Source organism: Copadichromis virginalis, linkage group LG15, assembly GCF_057382275.1.
Source record: "Copadichromis virginalis isolate Kocher_CV1m ecotype Utaka linkage group LG15, C_Virginalis_male_GT1.1, whole genome shotgun sequence".
In the NCBI taxonomy this organism is placed as follows: Eukaryota; Metazoa; Chordata; class Actinopteri; order Cichliformes; family Cichlidae; genus Copadichromis; species Copadichromis virginalis.
The window spans coordinates 19,520,973-19,543,473 of NC_140632.1; the positions used below are offsets into that span (position 1 = coordinate 19,520,973).

Below are 22,501 nucleotides of genomic sequence, written 5' to 3' on the forward strand. Positions count from 1 at the left end.
ACCATTAGCTCTGCAGCAACCTCCCTTGCTGACATATTTGATAACAGTCCAGGATAATCGGTTTAAATCCGTTTAGTTCTTTTTGCCTGATTAGTGATGACATCAGTGTCTGCTGCCTTCACCTGCTTCTCATATGTTAACTAATAAACATGTTTAATTAAACTTCAGGTCATAGTTTTCTTCAACTTTGCAGTGCTTTTTTGGTACTTACTTTAATAATTAGAGATTACAAGTGCTGGGATGTATCCGCTGAATTGAAAGTGGGCCAGGGGTCAGTCCTTGTCTAAAATCAGATGTGGTCTTTCATCTATGATACATCCTGGTATCGCTGATCTCTGTCTCCTGCCGTTTACTGCATGTAAGAGAGGATTGTTCGCGTTCCTTGTTCGTGTTCAAGTCGAGAGTGAAAGCAGGTGTCTCACAGATGGTATGAACAGTTGGCAGCCCTGCTGTGTTTTTCTTCATATTGTTGCTTCTTAAGGAATTTTCCAAAACCCTTCATGATTTAGTCTGACCACATTGGAAAGAAAGCGGGCTTCTCATTTTTGCTACACAGCGTTTAACTTCTATAAAGTTATCTGTCAATTTTTAGAAAAGCTTTCTTTTTTTGTAAATCTGCACTGCAAAGAAAGAGCAGGAACTGGCTTGTTTAACTTCAAGTGTGTCTTGGAAAGCATGGTGCTCAGGTTTATTTACACGTCTCTTTATTTATGGAAATGTGGCCTTCGCTTCAACTACTGTACCTATCCTTTAAGCTGGTTGCGGTTGTGTGGGAGTTTGGGGGGGTTGTTTGTTTGTTTTTGCTTGATTTAAATATATATATATATATATATATATCTTTTCAGCTGGTAGATTTTGAAGCCATGACCACACCCAGTCCAGATAGCTTCAGTAAAACAGCAAAGAGCTGGATGAATCTCAAGAGGTACAAAGAGTAATAATTTCTCTGGTGTGTTATTTGTCTGCTTCAGAGGCACATTATCTGACATTTTCTCTTCCTCTCTAGTTTACCAAGTTGGTACCAGAGTCTTCCATCTGTATCAGAGTCCTTCCCGACAACCAGAACAATGATTGAGGTCCTCAACACAGACTCATCTTCACATTGTCCAAAAAAGTCTTAACACGACTTGTGCACTGCAGAGAGGTCTGTTTAGGAAAGTCTTAATAATAAAGCTCCTGCACTGGGTAGAGCCTAAGGGACCGTCATCTTCTACATCCCAGTCAACACTGGACTGAGATCGGCAAAACCATCTCGGCACAATTAATTAGGAATTAATTATTTAAAATGTAATAAGGGTTTTGGCAAAGTAGTAGTGTGAGCTCTTTTTGAACCTTGAAGGAAGTGAAAGGCTTTTAATGCAAATTCATGGGATTGCTTTACTCTTTAAAGAGGTGACCTCTGTTTTAATTTACCAAAAGTTGATCTTACTGTTTTATCCAAATCTTTGTTGCCTGTTGTTTCTCCTTAAATCCATGTAAAAAATCAGCTTCTACTTAAAAAACATGGTTTGAAGGGTTTTCAGAAATCTTAGGTTGACGTGCTAAGTCACCTCTCTGCCACCTGTTTTAAGTTCTTCAACCTCTGTTGTCAGGCAATTCAACATTTTTCTTTTCTACTTCTTATAGCACAACCTTAACTCACAGAACTCTAAGGATAAATTTAGGTGCTTTTGTTATTACTGGCCGATGTTAATTCCTTAGATCCACACTCTGTGTTTGTGGAAACGATACTGGATGGTGAAAGCAGGATGTTTCAGTTTGTTTGGGATGCAGAAGAGATTCTGTCCACCTTTTGCTCTTTCTCTGCTTTATAGGCCTCGTGCCTCAGACACCCAAAGCACAACCAACGCCATCTGTCCATCGGTCGGTATGAACAAGCTTTCTTTGCAGAGTCATGCCGAAATCTCTTACTTTAGGTTACCAAGAATGTGAAATGGCACTTTCTGGTTTTATTTAACATTAAAGATTGTAATTGACACTTTAAACATTTTCTGTTAAACCACTGCTGTGCACGCACACAGAATCCAACCTTTCAGCAGAGAATGAGTCTGGGGGGTTTTAAAAATATGGAACAAAATTTTCAGGGCTATTGTTTGTCAGCACTTGAGCAAATATGATTTATTTTATTATTTTCTTTTTGTTAATGATGAATAACAGCAGTCAGAGATTTTAGAGAGCTTTCAGAGCCATTTGGTGCTTTTTGCGTAAAATATCAAACATTCACCAAATCTGCAGGTGTCTTGTCGTTATCAGTTTTGAATCTACAAAAATTACAAAAAGTCAAAAAGTTTCTTGACTTTTTCTCTGGTCTTTTATAAGTTCAATCATTTTGGGGGATTTTTTCATTACAAATGCATTAGACCATCTGTCATTAAAAACAAAAAAACTCTTAGAAATCTCCCCAGAACTTGTTTAAAACAAAAAATTAAATACACAAAGTTTAACCTGGCCCAATCAAGCATAACATTCAACCACTAAAACATTTTTCTTCCATGGAGCAACAATGGTAAATGATTGCAATTTGGTGTTATAATCAAAAAATAATTGCTTTACTATTTTATTGCTTGTTTTTGTAAACCTACATTTACAAATTGATGGATAATGATAATTATTTATATTATTTTGCATTAAAAGTATTGAGCATTAAGTATTAAGCTCTTGATTAGAGAGCTTTTGCATTCTGGTGATCGAATAAATATGTTAAGCACATGTAGCTCTAAATGGCTAACATAAAACAATTTCACCGTAAATAAAACCACAAAGAAATCAGACTGGCTTAATGAGAAGACACTTCTTTATAGTTTCAATCATTAGCTCTTAAACACTACATTTAAATTTTTAAAGTTTATGAATGTAATCGGACTTACCTGACCAGAACTTCAGATGATCGTCCTCTAACATCTGTGACTGTTGTGCCTTTAAAGATTCATTATGGATGGAGAAAAGCACACCGCATTTATTTCCTTCCTGTCTTCCCTCGAACTTGCATCAGCTGCCTCTCTTACATCGAATATTAGCTCATAGATTCAGTTTGCTTCCTCATCACACCTGAGAGCAATATCTTTGGGAGATAAGGGACATGTCTTAAAGATTAAAATATTGTCTTTGATTATTTTAACCCCCCTTTTTATTACATATGTAACAAGTTCTTGTTTGAGTTTTTGATATCTGGAGAAAATCTGGTCTGAATTGGAATGTACTTCAGTTTAAATAATAAGACTGATGGTGTGGTCTTTTTTTGTTTGTTGGTTTGTTGTTTCAGAAAATCTGGGTGAATCCTGCAGGATTTTTTTTCACTTAGGTAAAATGTAAACATGCAGTAACCTATGGAAATAAAATTTAAGCACAGTGATGAACAAAATGAGAAGGTGTGACTCACCTGGACTAATCTATCATATTCTGTGGCCTTTGATGCTTAAAGACACACCATTAATAGTCATATCAATACTGCAGTAGTTCTGTTTTTTGAATGTCCACAACAAAGCAGTCTCTCCAGTGTTTAATTGGTTTTCGCACTTCACCAAAACGTCAGGTCCTTTGGGGTTTTTTCTTATCGATGGTTATGCTAACTGGTTGTTATTTTCTTTTCTGTGCTGGGTGTCCCAGTCATTTATTTCTGCAATGGGCTTTAGAGTGAGGAGTGCACAACTTATCTAATGTCTTCAGACTTGAAGGAGGGACTTTTTTATGAAATGAATGTTCAGCAGTTAATAAAAGTGTTTGACAGTTTTAACAGTTTGTGGTGATTTTTGTTTTCCTCACAAGAAGTTCACAAACAATAATTTAGTCAAGAAGAAAGAAAAATGCATTCATGTTTTGGTGTGGCAGACCGTCAGTTCTGTCCTTACAACGTATATATATATTTAAATTACATGTACCAAATGAAAGTGAAGTCAGTAAAGAAGTGTGCGTCTTCCTTTGGCTGATCGCTCTAGTGGTCACCACAGCAGATCTGGTTTTCCTCTTTACCTCCCGCCTGGCAGCTCCATCTTCAAAATCCTTTGTCCAGTATATTCACCATCCCTCCTCTGCACGTGTCCAAACTATTGAACATTCACATCTCACAACTTTGTCTTCAAACTGCTCAACCTGAGCCGTCCCTCTGATGTACTCCTGTCTAATCCTGTGCATTCTGGGCACTCCCAGTGAAAATCTTAACATCTGCATCTCGGCCTCCTCTGGCTCCACTTTGTGACTTTTTGTCAGCGTCACTGTCTCCAAATACATCATACCTACCGTCATTGTTTTAATTCTTGGTGCTGTCCATCTGTCACAAATCAGCTCTGACATCCACCCACTCTACCTTGAAAATACTCTTCTTCACCTTCTCTTATGTTCGCATGCTCATTTTCTACATTTATCAGCTCTTCACAGGACTCTCCCACCTTCTCAGCACACTCTGACTTGTTAGCACATTTCTATTTCTCTTTGATCACCCTAACCTTCTGTTCTTTCTCTCGCTGATTTTGAATTATGACTGTAAAATATCTGATCTGCTAGGTTTAAGTTTACTGTTATTACAATTATTTAAACAAATACAGTTAAAATGTAGAAATCACTCCACTTTCCCTTGAGAAAAGTATGTCATTATTGTATTATCTGGACTAAGAAGTATTTTCTTTACTGCAGTTCAATTTCATTCACTTAAATTTGTTTTTGGTAGCGTATGGGCTTCCATATAGGGTGGACAGGTCATGCTTTGTAGGCTCAGTTTCGTAGACACGGATTAAGCCTAGAGGCAGGATAAAAGAAACATTCAGGGAAGTTCTCCAATGAAAAAAGGCTAAATCCATGTCTGGGAAACCAAGCCTGAGAGATTTGCATTCAGATTTAATGAATGCAAAACTCTGTTTTTGCACTGAGGCTCCTGCAGTGTTGTGCATTAAGAGTCATTTCACACCCTCATCATTGTCAAAATCTCTGATCATGTCCACAATCCTGGTCGACAAGCCAAGTCTATCGAGCATGTTAGGTCCATTATGTCTGTTTACCTTCAGTCACATTTGAACCATCTAAACGAGTAAGATTACTGTTTACCCTTTGCCATGTTGCCCCCTAAAAAGCTGCTTATTAACTGAGCCAGTGTCATCTAAGGATTTCATCACTATCACCGACTGTCAGCTGCAAATATCAGAACCTCAAAGTTCTGACAGTAAACACTCTTTACTGTATGCCCAGCACAGACAGCATTCATAATTGATGCTGAAAGTGGCCAACTGAATACACCTCCACTGACTGTTGGAGCTTAATGTGGCTGATTGACTGGCTGATAAGAAGGAAGATGTTTGTAAGAACAACAAATGAGCCAGTGATTAAGTATGTCTGTGTATAGAACTGAAGAGCAGCTCAAATTCATCTGCAGTTAATGTTTAGTTTTGTTGCACAGCTGAGTAGAAAAGCTTCTTTCAGAAATTACTTTCTCTTGCAAGTCTCCCTGCTCACCACTAGGTGCTGCATAAAGGTTTTCAGAGTCAGACCCACGTGATTTTGTCACATGGAAGATGTAGTTTGCATAGCATCGCTGCATTATAGTGCAGGTGACTACAGATTAGTTGTCAGAGTGGCTGTGGGCTGATGTGGTGATCATGGCTGAGGATGTGGCCGTGTCAGAGGAGATCTTAACAGATGGTCTCACTCTGCTGGTGAACATGGGCAAAGTTCTCCTGCAGAACGCCAAGGAGGAGGCAGCAGGTAGGGCTGATCCTAGTCGCAAACCCTGTTGAAAACCTTTCACACTTTAATGTGTGTTGCTACCAGAATATCTAAAAACTTCCTAGAAATGTATGTTTATGCTTTGTTAAAGTTTTGTTCTGCCTCTTTTGTAATTCGGCATATAAAATATGCAAATTATCATTTAACTTTTTTTTTAATGGAAACTTTATTACTGGGTAATAACCCTGTGTGTGTGTTATGGCTGTTTTACAAAGAAGTAAAACCACACACAAAAAAACAAAAACAGAACAATAATTATGTCTATGTTTGTCTGCCGAATTGAAGAAAAGATATTTTTATAATAAGCTGATGCTTTATCTTCGTTGATTAACTGCTTTATAACAGTCCCTAACCTTAAGAGTATAAGAATGCAAGAAATTTGAATGAAGTCTGGGTTTCCTATTGAATATTTTATAACTTGGCTTCTGGAGCCTTGTTACTGGATTAAAGGGGCCTGCTGGCATGAAGGTGGTGTAATGTAATCCCCGTCATGCCTATTGCCAACACAATGACATTGCACAAACAGCTTGACCCTGTAACTGTGGCCCTTTGTTCTGATGCAGACTCTTTGGAGAATTTTGTCCCACATAAAATCACCACTTTATTCGGCCTGATCACAGCTGGAGCTAGATTCTACAGCAGGTAGGATTTGGCCGTAGACGCTTAAAGAAGCACATTTGTCTGTGTCCTTATGAGAAAAATAATAACCGTTCAATCTGTTGAGCAGCATTGAAGTTAAAAAGAAATGTGAAGCGGAGGCTGTTTGGCAGAAGTCTTATCAGTAAGTATGTTTAAATAGCAAGCTGAAATAAAATGCCATTTATATTTTGTGTGGGTGATATAGAATTTTTCTATCCTTATTCCTTCTAGCATTTGAATTCAATGACACCATTATGCCATATTAAATAAATTTAATAAAATGATGTTTATTGAGGCAAACGTATGAGGTAGACCGTGATAATCCCAATACACTGTGGAACAACTGAGAGAAAACACAGATGATGAAACTCTTCTTTTGTCCCACTTGTAACTGAAAACGTTGCCAAAAACATCCCCAAATTTTTAAGACTTCTCTTTTTTGTTATTAAGTCAGCTTCTACTTCACAAACCGCAAATGACGAAAGGCTCTTCACAGCTATGGTTGCCAAATAAATCTTTAACAGCATTTAGCCACATACCAAGCTGAAGTTATTGCTTTACTAGTTTACAACATTTACATCATGTAACATTAATCACCTACAAGTGATCTCGAATAAAAACAGCTGGAGAAAAGAATAGCTCTTATTTACTTTAAGATAAATCCATCTGCAGACCCAAGATGTGTCAGTAAGTGTATGTTGCTTCATTTTTGTTAATGCTGAAAAGTCTGGCCCTTTGGGAAACTGCTGTATTCTGCAATCTACAGTCTTGAGCAACCCCTCATGTTTATATTCTGCTGTAACCTCCTAGGACAGGAGTCCCCAATCCCAGTCCACGAGGGCCGGTGTCCCTGCAGGTTTTAGTAAATGGTAAAATTTGTATAGCGCTTTACTAGTCCCTAAGGACCCCAAAGCGCTTTACATATCCAGTCATCCACACATTCACACACACATTCACACACTGGTGATGGCAAGCCACATTGTAGCCACAGCCACCGTGGGGCGCACTGACAGAGGCGAGGCTGCCGGACACTGGCGCCACCGGGCCCTCTGACCACCACCAGTAGGCTACGGGTGAAGTGTCTTGCCCAAGGACACAACGACCGAGACTGTCCAAGCCGGGGCTCGAACCGGCAACCTTCCGATTACAAGGCGAACTCCCAACTCTTGAGCCACGATCGCCCTTTAGATGTGTCCTTGATCCATCACAGCTGATTTAAATGGATAAATAACCTTCTCAACATGTCTTGAAGTTCTTCAGAGGCCTGGTAATGAACTAATCATGTGATTCAGGTGTGTTGATCCAGGGTGAGATCTAAAACCTGCAGGGACACCGGCCCTCGTGGACTGGGATTGGGGACCCTTGTCCCAGGACCTGGCGTCCACATATGTGGACATCACATTTTGGGTTATTTAGACCAAAATTTTGCTCTACAAGGGCCTGATATCCACTTATAAGGACATTACATTGCCACTGTTCTATCGAAATTTTAAACGAATATCCTCATATGTGGCTCTCATTTTTCTTAGAAACAAAAAGTCAGGTAAAAAAAAAAAATCTGGTAGTTCTTTGTTTTTACATTCATCGGGCCCCAATCAGCCCAAATATCAAAGAGAAATTAAAAATGCATGCCGTGGAAGAGGTCAGGTCTTAGGAGGTTAAAGCAGGCAGACTCTCCTGTAATGTTTTTTCTTTAGACATTTTCTTCTTCATTTTCTCTCATTTTTAGTCCAGTTGTTGCATCTGACCAGTTTCAGAAGTATGTTTAAGCAATTTAACTTTCAATCATAAAAGGGTACATAACAGATGAACCATTGTTGTGTCTACACACAGTAGAGAACTTAATAAAATAAATAAATAAATAGTGTTTTTAGGCACTTTGTTACATCTTTATAGGAATCTGAAAAATGCCCAAAATAACACAGCTTAAAGAAATTCCAAGAACGCTGCCTAAGAGAATTCAGGCTGTGTGAAGAAAAAAGATGATCATATCACAGATTGACTTTTAAGCTAATTAAAATTGTAAAAACTCTGTTTTTGCTCATACATTTGCTTATATTTCAATAGACTGATGCACCCGTTTGACATTTTCCTAGCAAAATATGAAAAAATTAGGATGGATTTAAGACTTTTGCACTGAATTGTAACTCCTTAGAGCATCATGTATAAAACACGCAGTATTAGCTCAGCTGCACTCAGTGCTGTTATGATGCTGACTGATAGATCTTGGATGAACAACAGTGGTGCTGACTGAAGCTCTATCACCAAACTTGTGTGTTTTTCCAGCCATGCAGCAGTGAGAGAGCAGGTGCAGGAGCTTCAGCAGCTGGAGGTGTGTACAAGTGCAACTGTTATTTCTTCTTATTGTTATATTATCCTTATTTATTTATTTTTGAGCTACACAAACTTAAAATTAAGCTTATCTGGTTGAAATGAGTTTAAACTAAACCCATGACCAGTTCCTTTTGAACACTTTAAACTGTCTATTTCTTTGTGTGTGTTTGTGCTTGCAGAAAGAGTGGGACTCTTTCCTGGAGAGTGTGGACAAAGATCTGCAGACAACAGATGTGCAGCTGTCTGGAGGAAAGACGGCCGACAGTCTGAGCCCAGAAACTCTATTCACCGATGGAAGAAGTGGAAGGTAAGTTTGCAAACCCGGCCTGAATGTGGTGCACCAGCAAAAACCAGTTCAGAGCATCAGCTGGTTTGAGGTTATTGTTGTGTTGTTTTTTAACTGACCAACCTGGGAAGACCATGTAGGTTTTTTTGTTCCATGAAACCAGAGATTAGTTTCATTAAGATGTGTTGTCTTGTGTTGTATTTAAAGGAGTGTGACTCTCAGTCAGTACCTGGGTCAGGGTCAGAACCTGCTGCTGGTTCTCCTCAGACATTTTGGATGACTGCCGTGACGAGACCACGTGACCGAGCTGACGGCCAATCAGGTCAGCGTACCTTTATTCTTATTCCACTAGAAAAAACCATCGCCATACTGAATGAACTCCAACACTGAAAAACCACAGGCACACAAAAAACAAAAACACACTGTTACTTTTTTATGAAGACAGAATTGGAAATTGAATTACTAATTTAGTCATTTAGTAATCCACAAATTAATTGTTAGGATCAGAACAGAGAAAGCCAAGATTAAGGTTTAAATTCATGAAGGCCAGTTTGTGATGTTAATAGTGGGTTAAGGTGGGCGACAGTGGGAAGGAAAAACACCCACGACCCAAGTTCGCTCATAATATTTTACGTCTTTTTTTTACTGCATCTTTTTTATAAGCACTTAGTTTACAAGGACGAAATCTTTGCTGCAAGCACTGAGATCCCAATGAAGCCACAAACAAATCTTTTCTTAGCAAGACAGCCTATAACGTTGTGCTGAAATACCCCTTTTACCTCTTTGAGGCTTCATTCTGTCTACAAAAGATTCTAAGATGTTTTTCCATAGTGGCTGTCTTCACTTAATCTTGCATCCAAAACTGGTTTAAAACTTTTTAAATGTGTAAACAGTGTTTATCAGTAATTAACATTGTATCATCCCGCAGGCTCTGCTGGAGGCTCGGTCAGTGCGGGTCTTGGTAGTTTCTTTTGGCAGCGTCGAGGGCGCTCAGCTGTGGTTGGAGCAGACTGGATGTACCTTTGACATTCTGCTGGATCCACAGAGAAAGGTTAAGAATTTTTTCCCCCCCGCTCTGATCATCTGATTCAAAAACTGTAACTTCTGCTTTAAAACAAATGCAAATAAAAACAGTCAGTCCGTCTGCACATTTTACTACATTTTATATTTATATTCAGTGCTGGTCGGGAGGTGCATAAACTCTAAATAGGCCACTGTAATTTATAGAAAGTAGATTTGGCTGTGACTCAGTACAAACAAACCGAGGGACCCGGAGGATTTAGCAGCTGTTTAATGATGTGTCATAAAAGCCCAGCGACCTCAGCCTCCAAACCATTTATTCAGAAAAGTCAACCACCAGATGTTAGCTGGAGTCAAGTGGAAATAACCAAATATGAAAACAGAACATTTTCCACATGCCACACAAGCAATCCTCAGTCGCAAAAAATGCGACGCTGATGCATGCTACTGCCTGTATAAACCACATGTGTTCTTAAATGTCTCTTTTCTGGCACAGGTGTACAGAAGTTTTGGCCTTGGCTCATCCTACGCCAAGGTGATGAAGTTTGGCTGCCTGCTACAATACTCAGACTACGTAGTTGCAAACATAGACTTCCCAGATTTCCCCCATCGTCTGCTGGAAGACAGCTACCAGGTAAGAATGCACAAGTCTGTGAAAACCTTTGACGAGACTCTTGTGATGACACATTGAAGAAATCCTAGAAATCTATCCAAGGATGGATTTACATGCACGAGTATCTCGCATCCTTCTTCTATCCCTTGGATATTAGCAAAATGAAAATCCAAGTTGAGTCCCTGAAGTCCTGTGAGATTAATATTTTTTATCTTGTATGCAGAAGATCAATGTTGAACATTATAATTAACAGTGTGCATAGAAATAAAATGAAAAAATGCCCTAACACCCTCAGATGCACTTAGCCACCTTATATGGAGACAGCTTATGATTAAACTGAACAAAAGCACTGTAGATGTCTCTTTGGTTGAAGTCTATCTAACTGCTTTGGTAGATAAATGTGCTCTTTCCAGCTTCTTCTATTCAAACCTGACCATGATGTAACTGAGGACACTTTACTTTAAAAGTGAAAATTAAAACGAGGACAGAGGTGAGGCGGTGAGAGTGTCAGTTTGTAGAAGTCAGGATATGGATCAGATTCTTTTCTAACAATAACTTTAGAGATAAACATCCAGTGCCATCATTAAGTCCTTCTCTGCTTCAGGTCATTTTCATGTTCTTGGTTTTGTATGTGGCCCTAATTACAGGCTCATGTCTATATCTGTCTGTGTAGCTGCATCAGCCTTTTAGAGAACACGAAACCTCCGTGATCAGGGTTGGGAAGGCAGCGAAAAATCCTGTCTTGCAGAACACCAGAAGAATATTTTCTGTTTCTTAAAGCACTTTTCACAAACTATATGAGAGCAACTACTACTACTTAGTCGTTGGTTATAACCAGAAGCGCTTGGGAGGTCTTTTGGTCAGTTAAATGCATCAGGCGAGACATAAATGCAGGTCATAATTTGCACAGAAAACAATAACATATTTATTGTGTTTTGTCCTTTGGACGAAGAGGGCATGTATAGTATAAACTATAATGTTTAAGCTGAAACAGCCGGGGTTCCTTTAAAGGAAAAAGTAATTTGGGGCTATTTATGGGACTCCACAGGGTTCAGTTTAAAACTGCAATACGTTTTTATACCACTTGGGGGCAGTGACACATTCATATTGTCCTTTTAATTCAACTTTACTGATTAAACAGTTATTTATTTATATAGGCGGTATGTTATGGAGCAACATGTTCATTATTTTTACATTATTGCTACTTTAAATCCCCGGGTGACTCTTTTGTTTTAGAAAATTAATTTTAAATACTCCATAACAGACAGGACTACCACATCCACCGTAAAAAGTCAGACTGACCTTCAAATTTTACAGATTTAACTTCAGGAGTGGTGATAATTGAATAATGTGTGTTTGTCTTTTCAGCTAGGAGGTGACTTTTTGCTGGACAGTGCAGGGAAGGTACTTCTCTCTCATCCATCGAAAAACCCTCTGGACAGGCCGACCGTGGAAGACGTCTTGCAGTCCGTGGACTCCGCAGGACAGTCCACTAACTCTGCTCACAAGCAGAAGCTGTGAAATTCATTCAAACACAGCCTCAGGGGTTCAAGTCGCTAAACGCATCGCTGACTCCTCACGGCAAGCGCAGCTCTTTGGCTCGCGTTCATGACGTCACACCTTACACTCATGACATCATGAAGGGGTGCGACTGATGTTCCAGCGCGAGGCAGAGACATCTGCTCTTCTGTGTTGCGTCAGCATGGCGATGCAGCATTGCAAATAAAGTAGTGGATTTGATTAAAACAGAATTTGACAATATATTTGTATTATTTAAATTTAACAAAGACTGAAGATTTGTTTCAGGAATTTTACCTTTTAAAGGTGCATTTAACAGGTTTGGATTTTAGTGACCTCAAGTGACAGTGAACGGTAACACAGTTTGAATTACATCATTACCCACAAATCACACAGTGATATGAGACTACTGCAAAAACTTTTTTATTACATATTACCTATGATCCATGAGTAGTTTGATGATAAAATCACTACCCAGATAAGGCTGAGCACTAAAAATATGATGAAAAAATATACTGACATATTAATTTATGGTCAAGTATGTGCCCTTGCTTTATATTTTAAAAATGTGACATTTATATACAAAGTTTCTGTGAGAATTTAAGCAAAATTTAACAAGAACTATGACTTATTTTGTAGCATAAAAAAGGAATTTACCTCTATATTTCTAAACAGTTGTGATATTGCAAAGGTTTTGTCTTGGTATGAAAATGAAAACTCATTTTAGTCCACTGATTTAGTAGTACTATTTAAAAAAAAATGAAAAGTACCACTCCTTACGAGTGAAGCAAATCTCCCTTTTACCTGTTGAACATGTTGAACAAACTATAATCAAACCATAATAGTAAAGTTTTTAAAAAAAAACATCCAGGCTTTTATCTACACTAGTTTTCTCTTTTGTCTTTATGCATGGACTCTGGTTCAGGATACATTTGCACACAGTGATGTGTCATTTTAAGGAAGTAAAAGAGGGTTCAGGGTGGGATTGCAATAACAGAAGTCACACCCAGCACTAGACTTTGTTAAAACATCTTCAGCATGAAACATAGAAATGCTGCTTAATTCCACTTTAGCCAGAGTACACACTGATTCATCCCTTCAAGTTCAGTATGTGCTGATCCTGAGAGAAAAAAATAACTCCAGCGTTCCATTTTTCTCTTTTTTGGAAACTTGACAAATATTTAGAATCCCATGAATGAAATCACAGCAGAGTCCAGACTGGCTTTAACTCATATTACTGCTGCTGCATGAATAATGTAATATTCATAAGTCTGATAAAGCCTTATTCAATCAGTACACATCTTGTATAGAAATAAAGGATTTCTGAGACATCGCTGTAAAACACTTTAAATACTATAAAGTATTTCCATTCAGCAAGAATCTACTTAAACAAAGCTACAAAGTTTTAAATGAAAATAAATTATTAGAAAATTGAAATGGGCTTTGTTTTCTAATGATCTGCTGGTGTTTAATGTCATAAAGAGAGGCTGTTTGGAAAAGGTTCCTTTTAAAGAGCCACCCTGTCATCAAATTCGCACATATAGTTCATGGTTCGATCGCAGTAGTGGTCCCACCAGTCGCCATCATCTGACGACATCGCCACGCAGTTCTCTCGCCTCCCTCCATCTGGCTGGCTGGACAGGAAGTGCTTACGCCACTGGAAGTACGTGACCCGAGTTCCATCGTCAAAGAGGTACAAGCCCTCAGAGCGGAGGTCGTTGACTCCCAGCCAGACCGGCCAGTTTCCAGGGTGGAAGAAGTTCTTTACGTAGTCAGCCAGGGCCTCTTGCTCCTTTCGATCACGGGGCATTGCCATGCGTCCTCCACGTTCTATGCACTTCCTGGATGCTCCGGCATAATCTTCCAGGCTGTTGTACACCAGGTAACACTTGTATCCAATCCGTTGTCCCTTCTCGCAACCTTTGAAGCAGAGAAAAAACAAGACTGGTGCATTTTCAGACATTTACCACAAGTTTCTGAATTGGCCACTTGAAGCGGACTCTAATAGAAATAAACATGTAACATGCATGGTTTTGGTCTCTATGGCTAATCTTCCCCTTCATTGTAACTGCATGGAAGACCGAGTTTATTTATTTATTAATTTTTTTAAATTGTGGTATATCTTGAACTTATGGACTATTAGGTGCATGGCTGCTTTGAGTGGTTGTGAGTAAATAAACTAAACCTCTTGGCTGTTTGTGGAACTTTTTAGAGCATTTTTAAAACAGCTATCCACAATCTAAAGATGCAGCTTGCTAACATTAGCTGCTAATGTAGCATGCTATCGTGTTGTCAAAATATGACCACTTCTGGTTGAGGAAACAAAACAGGAAAAAAAAAACACATACAAAAACATGCTTTCTTTTGAAAGCAGTCGAACAATTTGTTATCCTTTCATAACCTTAATAAGTCATTGTTGAAAACATGTTAGCCGGGAGAAATTAGCATGGCTCTGTTATCTCCATTTTTAGCTGAATTTTGGTCTCTACCGTCTCTTAAGGGAATCTGTGTTTGCTGAATTTTTCAGCTTTATGCAAATGTTTTTGTATGCTGGTTAGTCTGAACAGGGAGCATATGTGGGTTTATTTTCCAATGAAAATGGTTACCATGCAACCAGAAGAGTGAATCAAAATAGATTCATAGCCTGAATAAAAACATGCTAAAACAAGCCAGAGGAGTGCGGGAAAAAGTGGTGAGTGTTCTCTCTTTGAAATGCTGGTTTTGATTTCAGGCTTGAGAACTGATTGATCTTCCTCTTTTGTTTTTTGTTTTTTTTAAGAGGATCAAGTCCCAAAACCAAACCAAACCAATGTCACGCCTCTTGGTATTACAGCTACTTGGTTGATGCCTGGAGTGCTGAGCCATCAGCACGATTTTTAGTTTAAAGGCACGAGTGCACCTCACGTACCCTTTAATTTTGCTCAGAGTTGACAGAAATGCTGTAAAATTTCAACACACCTTGTTGATACAAACATAGGCGTATTTGCATATTACTGAACAGTTGATATGTTAGTTCCTGCATGTTGCATCACGTGTCCATGTTGCCATTCAACCTTCCCTTTCTTTGCACATATCCACTGTCCTTCTCTGGCCTTCAGATTTTATTACCCCTGTTAATTAGTATTTATCCTCCAATGAAATTTTTAGGTGTATTTTATATATGCTTTTCTCACTATTTTCTCATTACTGATAGTTTAACAAATAATTTAACGCTACAAAACATAAAATAGAAATTTATATTTATACAATATTTAGTCTGCTATTTTAAAATGCCACAGTGCAGGATGGGATGCTTGAAGTAGATCTAAGGAAAAATGATACACATGTACCTTCGAGTCTTCCGATCTCCTTGCGGTTGTCCTTGCTGTGTTGGTAGACCTCCTGGATGCTGTCCTCCAGCTCACCGACTTTAGCTGCCATTTGAGTGATGAGGAGCAAGAGAAAGACGGGAACATAAAAGTAGGTACAGCGAAAGGCTTTGTTCCCATTAGATCTAAATCGAAAATAAAAGCTCCCGTGGTACAGCATTAATACCCCTACTCTCAGTTTCATCAACACCATCACCAGTCTTACCATCCATCCTGGAGAGACGATCCATCAACTGGCTGACTTTAACATCCAGAGTGTAGTGACCGACATTCAGCTTGTGGATGGCTAGGTCCATACTGGCCAGTCTGGATACTGTGGGCCAGAGTAGATTGGAAGTGAGAGCACAGTATGATATATTTTTTTTTTTTAAAAGAGAACACACAAAGGAAGGCTACCGGCATACAGATATGTGACTTTCCAAAATCTGGACACTTCTTACTCCAGAAACAAAACAGAAAAGCCCTTAATTAGCCTGTCAAGAATGTCCAATGATACGGCCATCAGTCTGTGGATGCACTCTACCAACCAACGTTGGTAGCATAACTTATCTCTGTACTCTTTTTATTTTCTATTTTCTATTTGGGTTCCCCACCCACCCCTATAGTTTCTTTTCTTTTTATCTCTTTTTTCTCTCTGTCAACTCTTGAGGGAGATACCTCGCTGAGATGAGGCTTAAAGTTATCATGATGGTGAGTGACATCACAGATTTCTGACTCGTATGACCAAAACCAACACAAATTTCAACATTTCTAAAATAACGTACAGACATAGTTGTATGAGTTCTCAAAGTCCGATACTGGGCTGGTTGGCTCTGCTTCAGGTTCTGGTAGAATATCGGGAACATCGCCTCTTGTCCTCTTCACCTCTGGTTCATACGCCTGATGGAACACACACACACATAAAACTCCCAATCCATCACATGTAAGTGTGTTTAGTGTCTTGGCTTTAGTGGTTAAAGTAAAACAAAACCCAACTTCCATTTCTTCCCAAAACAAACTTATTAGGGTTGTATCCAAATTCCAGTTTAGACACATCTGGAGCTGTTTTACATTCATATTTTCCTTATCGCAGAAAGCAGAAGCATTCAATATCAAGTCAGGCCAAGAATTTTACTCCTATTACACTTATAGAACACAGAGGAGCTCAACCAAGTTTATCACTTTATATTTAGATTTAAGAGCTCAGTGGATAAAAATGTTACCATTTAAAAGTTGAATATCTTAGCTGGAAAGCACATGGTGTAGACTTTGATCGACAACAGCAATATATTTACAAGTATCAGCACGTTCCTTCAGTGGCTTATGGCATGGTGGAGGGAGAGGGGTGCTTTATTTTGAAGTCAAACACACATGCAGACAAGTCCAATGAAAGAAAAACCTGTCGGGTTGATCTGCTTCTCTGGGTGTGTCATCATCAGTTCTTCACATGTCCTTTCCATTACATCATAACTTATAGTAGATAAATCAACACAGATTACATCATGTTTTCCACTTTATTCTTACATAAAGATAAAGAAAGAACAACAAAATCTGCCTTAGTGTGTCTTAATTGCCTCATTTACTGAAACACTCACAGTCACTCATATACATTTACTACATATGAAAGGGATCAGAGTCTCAACCTAACAAACAGGCATGGCAGATCACAGTTAAGAAAATGCACGACAGTGAGAGCAGCCTCTAATAGAAAGAGCACATACAGCATATGAAGTCCTGACCTGTGCTGGTGCAGCGCTGCCTGTCCCCATAGGAACACACACTCCCAGAGAACATAAACACAGCAGAGCGAGCGAGGTGGCAGCCGGTCCCATTTTCTGCTTCATAGTAACTCTGCTTTTCCTTCAGCAGCAAAAACTCCCTCTGTACCTCCTAGTCTCTCTGTCTCTCTCCTTCCACTGTCTGGGTTTCTCTCTCTCTCTCCTTCACTCCTCTCCTACAGTAGGAAGCCAGTAGGAATCTCCCTTTAGATGTGTGAATGGGAGCTGGTGTACAGCCCTCTTTAAAAAAAAAAGGGGGGGGGGGGGGGGGGGGGGGATCACAGGTATCAAACAGGAAAGTCAAAATAAAGCCCCTGTTGCCTGCCTGCTGCCCGCTCTTCTGTCCTCCTTCAGAACAAGAACTCCTTTCAAACAAAGGAAAGCTCTTTGTTTTTCCTACTACCTCCCATTTCCACTCTTTGTGTGCACACTGTGGAGTTACAGGTCTCTGTCCGGTGGAAAACATGTACAGTATGTCTAAAACGTAAACAGTTCACGAACCGTGAAAAACAGCTTTGTTACCAGCTTTGCATTAATGTATTTGAGGATTTACCAGGGCTTTTATAACATACTCAAACTAACAACAAATATATGGGATCATCCAAAGTTTATGATTGAATTAGGTTAAAATAAAAGCTTCATTCTTCCTGTCTTTTCAGTAACTGCTTTTTTCCAATTTTCCTGTCCTTGAGTTAGTGTGCAAGAAATGTTTGATTGGCCAGCAAAAAAATGGGCATTTTATTTCAGTCCTTGAAAGTGTAAATAAAAACAGAATGCAATCATTTGAAAACCAAATTTTTTAAACCTACAAACACAAATAACACATTTGTGAAATGAAAGTTAGGATGGGGATGAAAGAACACTGTAAAACCAAACATCTGGTGGATTATCTGACATATAAAAAGAGAGATGGGAGTTGGGCAGAAACCGAAACTGAATGTTTATGATGTTCAGGCTCTCGTGCAAAGCTGCATCAAAACCAGAAATGATTCTGGAGTAGAAATCTTTGGCACGGGAACATTTCTGAAAACCACTTGTCTTTGGACTGAAGATGAGGCGCACAGTTTGAAATCGAGCATTTGTGATGCTGTCGGCATGCTCGTGGCACGGGAGATCTGCATCTGTTCAGAAGTTCCATTAATGCAGAAAATGAAATATGCAGGTTTGCAAGCAACATGATCGTTAGCTTTCAGGAAAGATCATGAAAACTGTTATGTCTGCTGTCCAAACTTGTCACGCACTGAAAGCATTTGGAGGATAAAGAAACACAAATAGAGCCCCAAAACTGTTGAGTGACTGAAATTCCATATTAATGGAAGAAACTGGTTGCAGACTATACTAATAATTGAGCTACCAACTACCCAAATGCTGCATTTCTATCCTTGAGATGCTCTTCTAGGACTTTACTGCAGCCACCTTCAGCTGCTGCTCATTTGTGGGTCTTTCTGTATTTCGCAACTGAACTGTGCTTTATGGGGTTGAGATCAGGTGACTTGACTCGGTAATTGATGAATACCCCTTTTCTTTGACTTAAACTCTTGGGTTGCTTTTGCAAGATGCTTTTGGTCAGTTTTGCAGCATTTTTTTAATCAGAGCAGCGTATCGGCTCAAACACTTATAGTCCCAGCTGCTTCTATCAGCGGCTCTGTGATAGGCTGGCAACTTGCCCTGTGTGTACCTCAGGTTTTCCCATATGACAGCTGGGATAACCTCCAAGGCCCCCCTGCAACCCTGAACTGGATGGACGGACGGATGGACGGACGGATGGACAGACGAACTTCAAGCAGTCACCTACAAACACTAGTGATCCGGTTCCACTGGCAGTCATGTTTGAACATGACATAACGCCGCCTCCACCATATTTGACAGATAATGCGGTATGCTTCAGATCCTGACCTGTTGCTTTTCTGTTATCATTCTGGTACAACTTTTTCTTTGTTTCATTGATCCAAAGACATTTTCCACACCTGTGCAGCCTCTGTTAGATGTTTTCTGACAAAGTTTAACCTGGCCTTCTTGTTTTATCGACAGATTACACCTTGTTGTAAATTTGTATTTTTATTCTCGAAGGCATCCCTTGATTGTAGACTTGGACAATAATATTCTGAGCTCATCCAAAAGTGTTCCTGACTTTGTTAGATAATGTGAAGGGAATTTCTTGACTAAGCAAAGAATTCTTTAATTGTCTTCCGTGGTCTTTCAGGCCTTTTGTTGTTGCTGAGCTGGCCACTGCATTCCTTCTTTTTAAGGACGTATCAGACTGTTGATTAGGCCACTCCTAAAGTTCCTGCTATGCCCTCATTGGGTTTATTTGGGTTTGTGAGCCTAATGATGGCCTCCTTCACTTACTTCAACATCTCTTTGGACCTCAAATGCAGTGGTCCACTGGAAAGCCACCACATGCTAGATCAGCACTTGGAATAAACTTCAGATCTTTTATCTCCTTAATTTTTTCAATTAAAAATAATGAGAGAACAGACATCACCTCACAGTCGACTGCCAATGAATTTTGAGCTTCTGAAAATAGGGGACTATGCATAAAAATAGTTGCAACTATTAAACAGCTAATGGAAGATTTTTGCCAAACATCTTGAATTAAAGCTGAAAATATTACATAACGTCTCGAGTGCTTGATTTGAGACCTGTTTTCATGATTTAGTGATATTATGGTATCACATTTAAAATTCTTATGGACTTAACTATTTTTAGCTAAGGGTTTTACAGTTTGCAAGTCATACTATATATCATATCTACACAAACAGTCCTTTTATGAATTTGGCTGAATGTGTATAATATAAAAGTTGGACAGTTTTCTAGTATAATTAAATACATTGGTGGTAATAGAAATATAATTTTGTGAATTTGTTTAGGAAATTGTGACATAATGACGAACCTGGCACTGAAGAGAAACCTTATGTAAGTGGCCATGTGTGCGTATGTGTGTGTCCATATGTTTGGGCCTGCAGCAGGAGGTATGCCAGTTAAAATGCCACAAGAATCCAGCAGAATTTCCAGGGAAGCGAATGAGGAAAGGCTCTGCGATGTGGAGACTGGGTGGAGCTCAGACGGGGACTGTGAGGGACATTCGGGTCTGAGTCGGCAGGACAGCTGCACATGCACAGCTGTTTCAGTAACACAACTGATTCCAGACATGTTTCCAGACCTCAGTTTTGAGTGGAGCAATGGTCTGGAAAAATAAATGAGAGCAAGAAAATCCTTGCTTTGACCTCATGGTTCCTTATCGCTGGTTTATAGAAACATTGAATAAAACACAATGTATTCAAATGCATCATTAGAAAAATGTCTTCCTTTTTGCCTCATGGAAGATTTTGAAGCACACACTTGGGCTTGAGGAAATTGTCACTAAAAAGTTTTTACTATATTCTCAAAGGCCAAACAAAAATACCAAAATAATTCTCTGTACTAACAGTTCTGCAGAATAGGACTGAAATGCAAACATTGCTCACTTATCATGGAGTATATCAGCAGTAAAATATCTGGATGACTCAGTCAAATTTCCACCTAACCCTGTCATGTTTGACCTGGGAGGGAAAAAACATCAGTCAGGAACAACACTAACAGTTACTAGATTATTTCTTTTGGCTCATAAGACATAAGGTAACAAACTTTACACAACAAGAGTCCTGTTTCTGTTTTCGTTGTAACTTTAATACCATTCAATGATTTTCATTCACCCAGATTTTTGATGAAAAAATACATCTTCACCCAAACATTTCCTGAACACAAAGCAGCCATTCAGGGTCTGGAAGCACTGGGTGGTGCTTCAGTGAGGCAGCCGGACTGGACAGAGGTGCCTCAGTCCAGAGTGTCCACAAGCACTCATAATACATAATGTGATAAATGAGCAATATAAGATAGTTATGAGTCAACTCTGACCATTTAATATTAATTAGTTCTTCAGTCATTCATTGTAGTCTAATTATAGATAACATAAAAGTGCAGATTGAAATCTGCTAACCAGTCTGAGGGAGTAGCCGACTACTGCTGATACAGCTTTTTTATGACTGCACAGGGAGCTGTGCAAAGACTGAAAGTGCCTCAAGTGATTTCACCTGACTCAGTGGGACTGAATGTTCCCCAGTTTTGCTCAACTCTGCTAGATGCCGAGCGGCATTCTGGGTAATTCTGGTGCCAAATTTTGACTAGGAGGACGAAGCAAAAGCAAAATATCTCTGGCTCTGCACATGTGGTAGAGAGTGTTATCTACCATTTGGAAGATTGGTGGTTTGATCCCAGACTTCTCCTGTTTAGAGTCACCAATCAATCAAACATGCCTGGCTTTGGATCATGGGAGAAATTTCTGAGTTCTGAGACAGAACCCACACAGGCACATCGGCAACATGCAGACTCCACAAAAAGGTTCCAGCCGACTGGTGGATTCAAACCACCAGTTTGTTGTGGTTTGGCCTGACAGTTCAAAGTTTCAGATACTATTTTTGGATAGTAGTATATTTCAGATACTATTCAACAACTGAGGTGGTTCAGGCATCTCACTAGGATGCCTCCTGGAAGCCTCCAAGGCAAGATGTTTTGGACATGTCCTACCAGTAAGCAGACCCAGGACTTGCTGGAGAGATCATATCTCTCAGCTGAGAGGAGAGGTGGCTGGAGTGAGGGAAATCTGGGCCTCTGTGTTCATATGGCTATTATTTTATTTATTTACTTTTTGGTCTGTCCTGTCTGGCACTGTTAGCAATCAGAATTATTGCCTAAAAGCCAAGAAAAATGCCCAACAGATTTATTTTCCCAAGTAGATTGTACAGCTTTTGCTATACTGGTCCACTTGATTGTCATATTTTATTCTACCTTTATTATTAACATTATTATTATTTATTTATTTATTTATTTCATGAGTTATTGCAGTCAGAATGGACAGGACCGGAGGACAGGAAAGAGAACGAAAGGTTGGGAAGATTGTGAAGGTTGTGGGGGGAAATAGAGGAGAAGAGGAATATAGAGAGCAAAGACTGAAAATCTGCTTGATCACCTGCTGAGAGAGAGAGAGAAAAACAACACAACTTCACAAGTTCACAAAAATGGACAACAGTTGCAGACAGTAGATGCCCTTTGTGCAGCCGTCTTCACCAGTTGGTGAAATGTTTCCACTCACCTTATGGAAATGCTCGCATCAGCAGTAACAGTGGAGCTACTTGTTACTGAGTTCATGTTCAGAACTTTTGATCAGCTGTAAAACAGCCTGTTTCAGTTTAAGAGTTGTTTTCAATAAATTGCA

The 22,501-nt window shown here is 39.3% G+C and overlaps 3 protein-coding genes across 8 annotated transcripts in view; 2 read left to right on the forward strand and 1 right to left on the reverse strand.

Annotated features, from left to right (window-relative positions):
* Positions 1 to 3,733, forward strand: part of ttc13 (tetratricopeptide repeat domain 13) — a 30,056-nt gene extending 26,323 nt beyond the window's left edge. For 3 of the 5 annotated variants that reach the window (XM_085432353.1, XM_085432355.1, XM_085432357.1), the window contains 2 exons: positions 846 to 925; positions 1,007 to 3,733. In XM_085432353.1, the coding sequence (XP_085288479.1) occupies positions 846 to 925; positions 1,007 to 1,121 (195 nt within the window). In that variant the 3' untranslated portion in view covers positions 1,122 to 3,733. Of the gene's footprint in view, positions 1 to 845; positions 926 to 1,006 lie in introns of those variants that run through there. The other 2 variants (XM_085432354.1, XM_085432356.1) reach the window with 1 other exon arrangement.
* Positions 3,734 to 5,478: 1,745 nt separating this feature from the next.
* selenol (selenoprotein L) lies at positions 5,479 to 12,543 on the forward strand. Its single transcript, XM_085432358.1, has 9 exons — positions 5,479 to 5,691; positions 6,276 to 6,354; positions 6,440 to 6,493; positions 8,638 to 8,683; positions 8,865 to 8,992; positions 9,179 to 9,293; positions 9,900 to 10,022; positions 10,488 to 10,625; positions 11,973 to 12,543. Exons 1-9 carry the CDS (start codon positions 5,586 to 5,588, stop codon positions 12,123 to 12,125), a joined length of 942 nt encoding a protein of 313 aa, XP_085288484.1. The 5' UTR covers positions 5,479 to 5,585; the 3' UTR covers positions 12,126 to 12,543.
* On the reverse strand, positions 12,530 to 17,440 carry clec11a (C-type lectin domain containing 11A). 2 transcript variants are annotated; one of them, XM_085432360.1, is made up of 5 exons: positions 17,209 to 17,440; positions 16,255 to 16,369; positions 15,696 to 15,803; positions 15,452 to 15,535; positions 12,530 to 14,042 (listed from the first exon to the last, which is right to left on the reverse strand). In XM_085432360.1, exons 1-5 carry the CDS (start codon positions 17,311 to 17,313, stop codon positions 13,630 to 13,632), a joined length of 825 nt encoding a protein of 274 aa, XP_085288486.1. In that variant the 5' UTR covers positions 17,314 to 17,440; the 3' UTR covers positions 12,530 to 13,629. The 2 variants fall into 2 exon arrangements, with proteins under 2 accessions (XP_085288486.1, XP_085288485.1); XM_085432359.1 differs by having other exon boundaries at positions 17,191 to 17,440.
* Between the last annotated feature and the right edge of the window lie 5,061 nt (positions 17,441 to 22,501).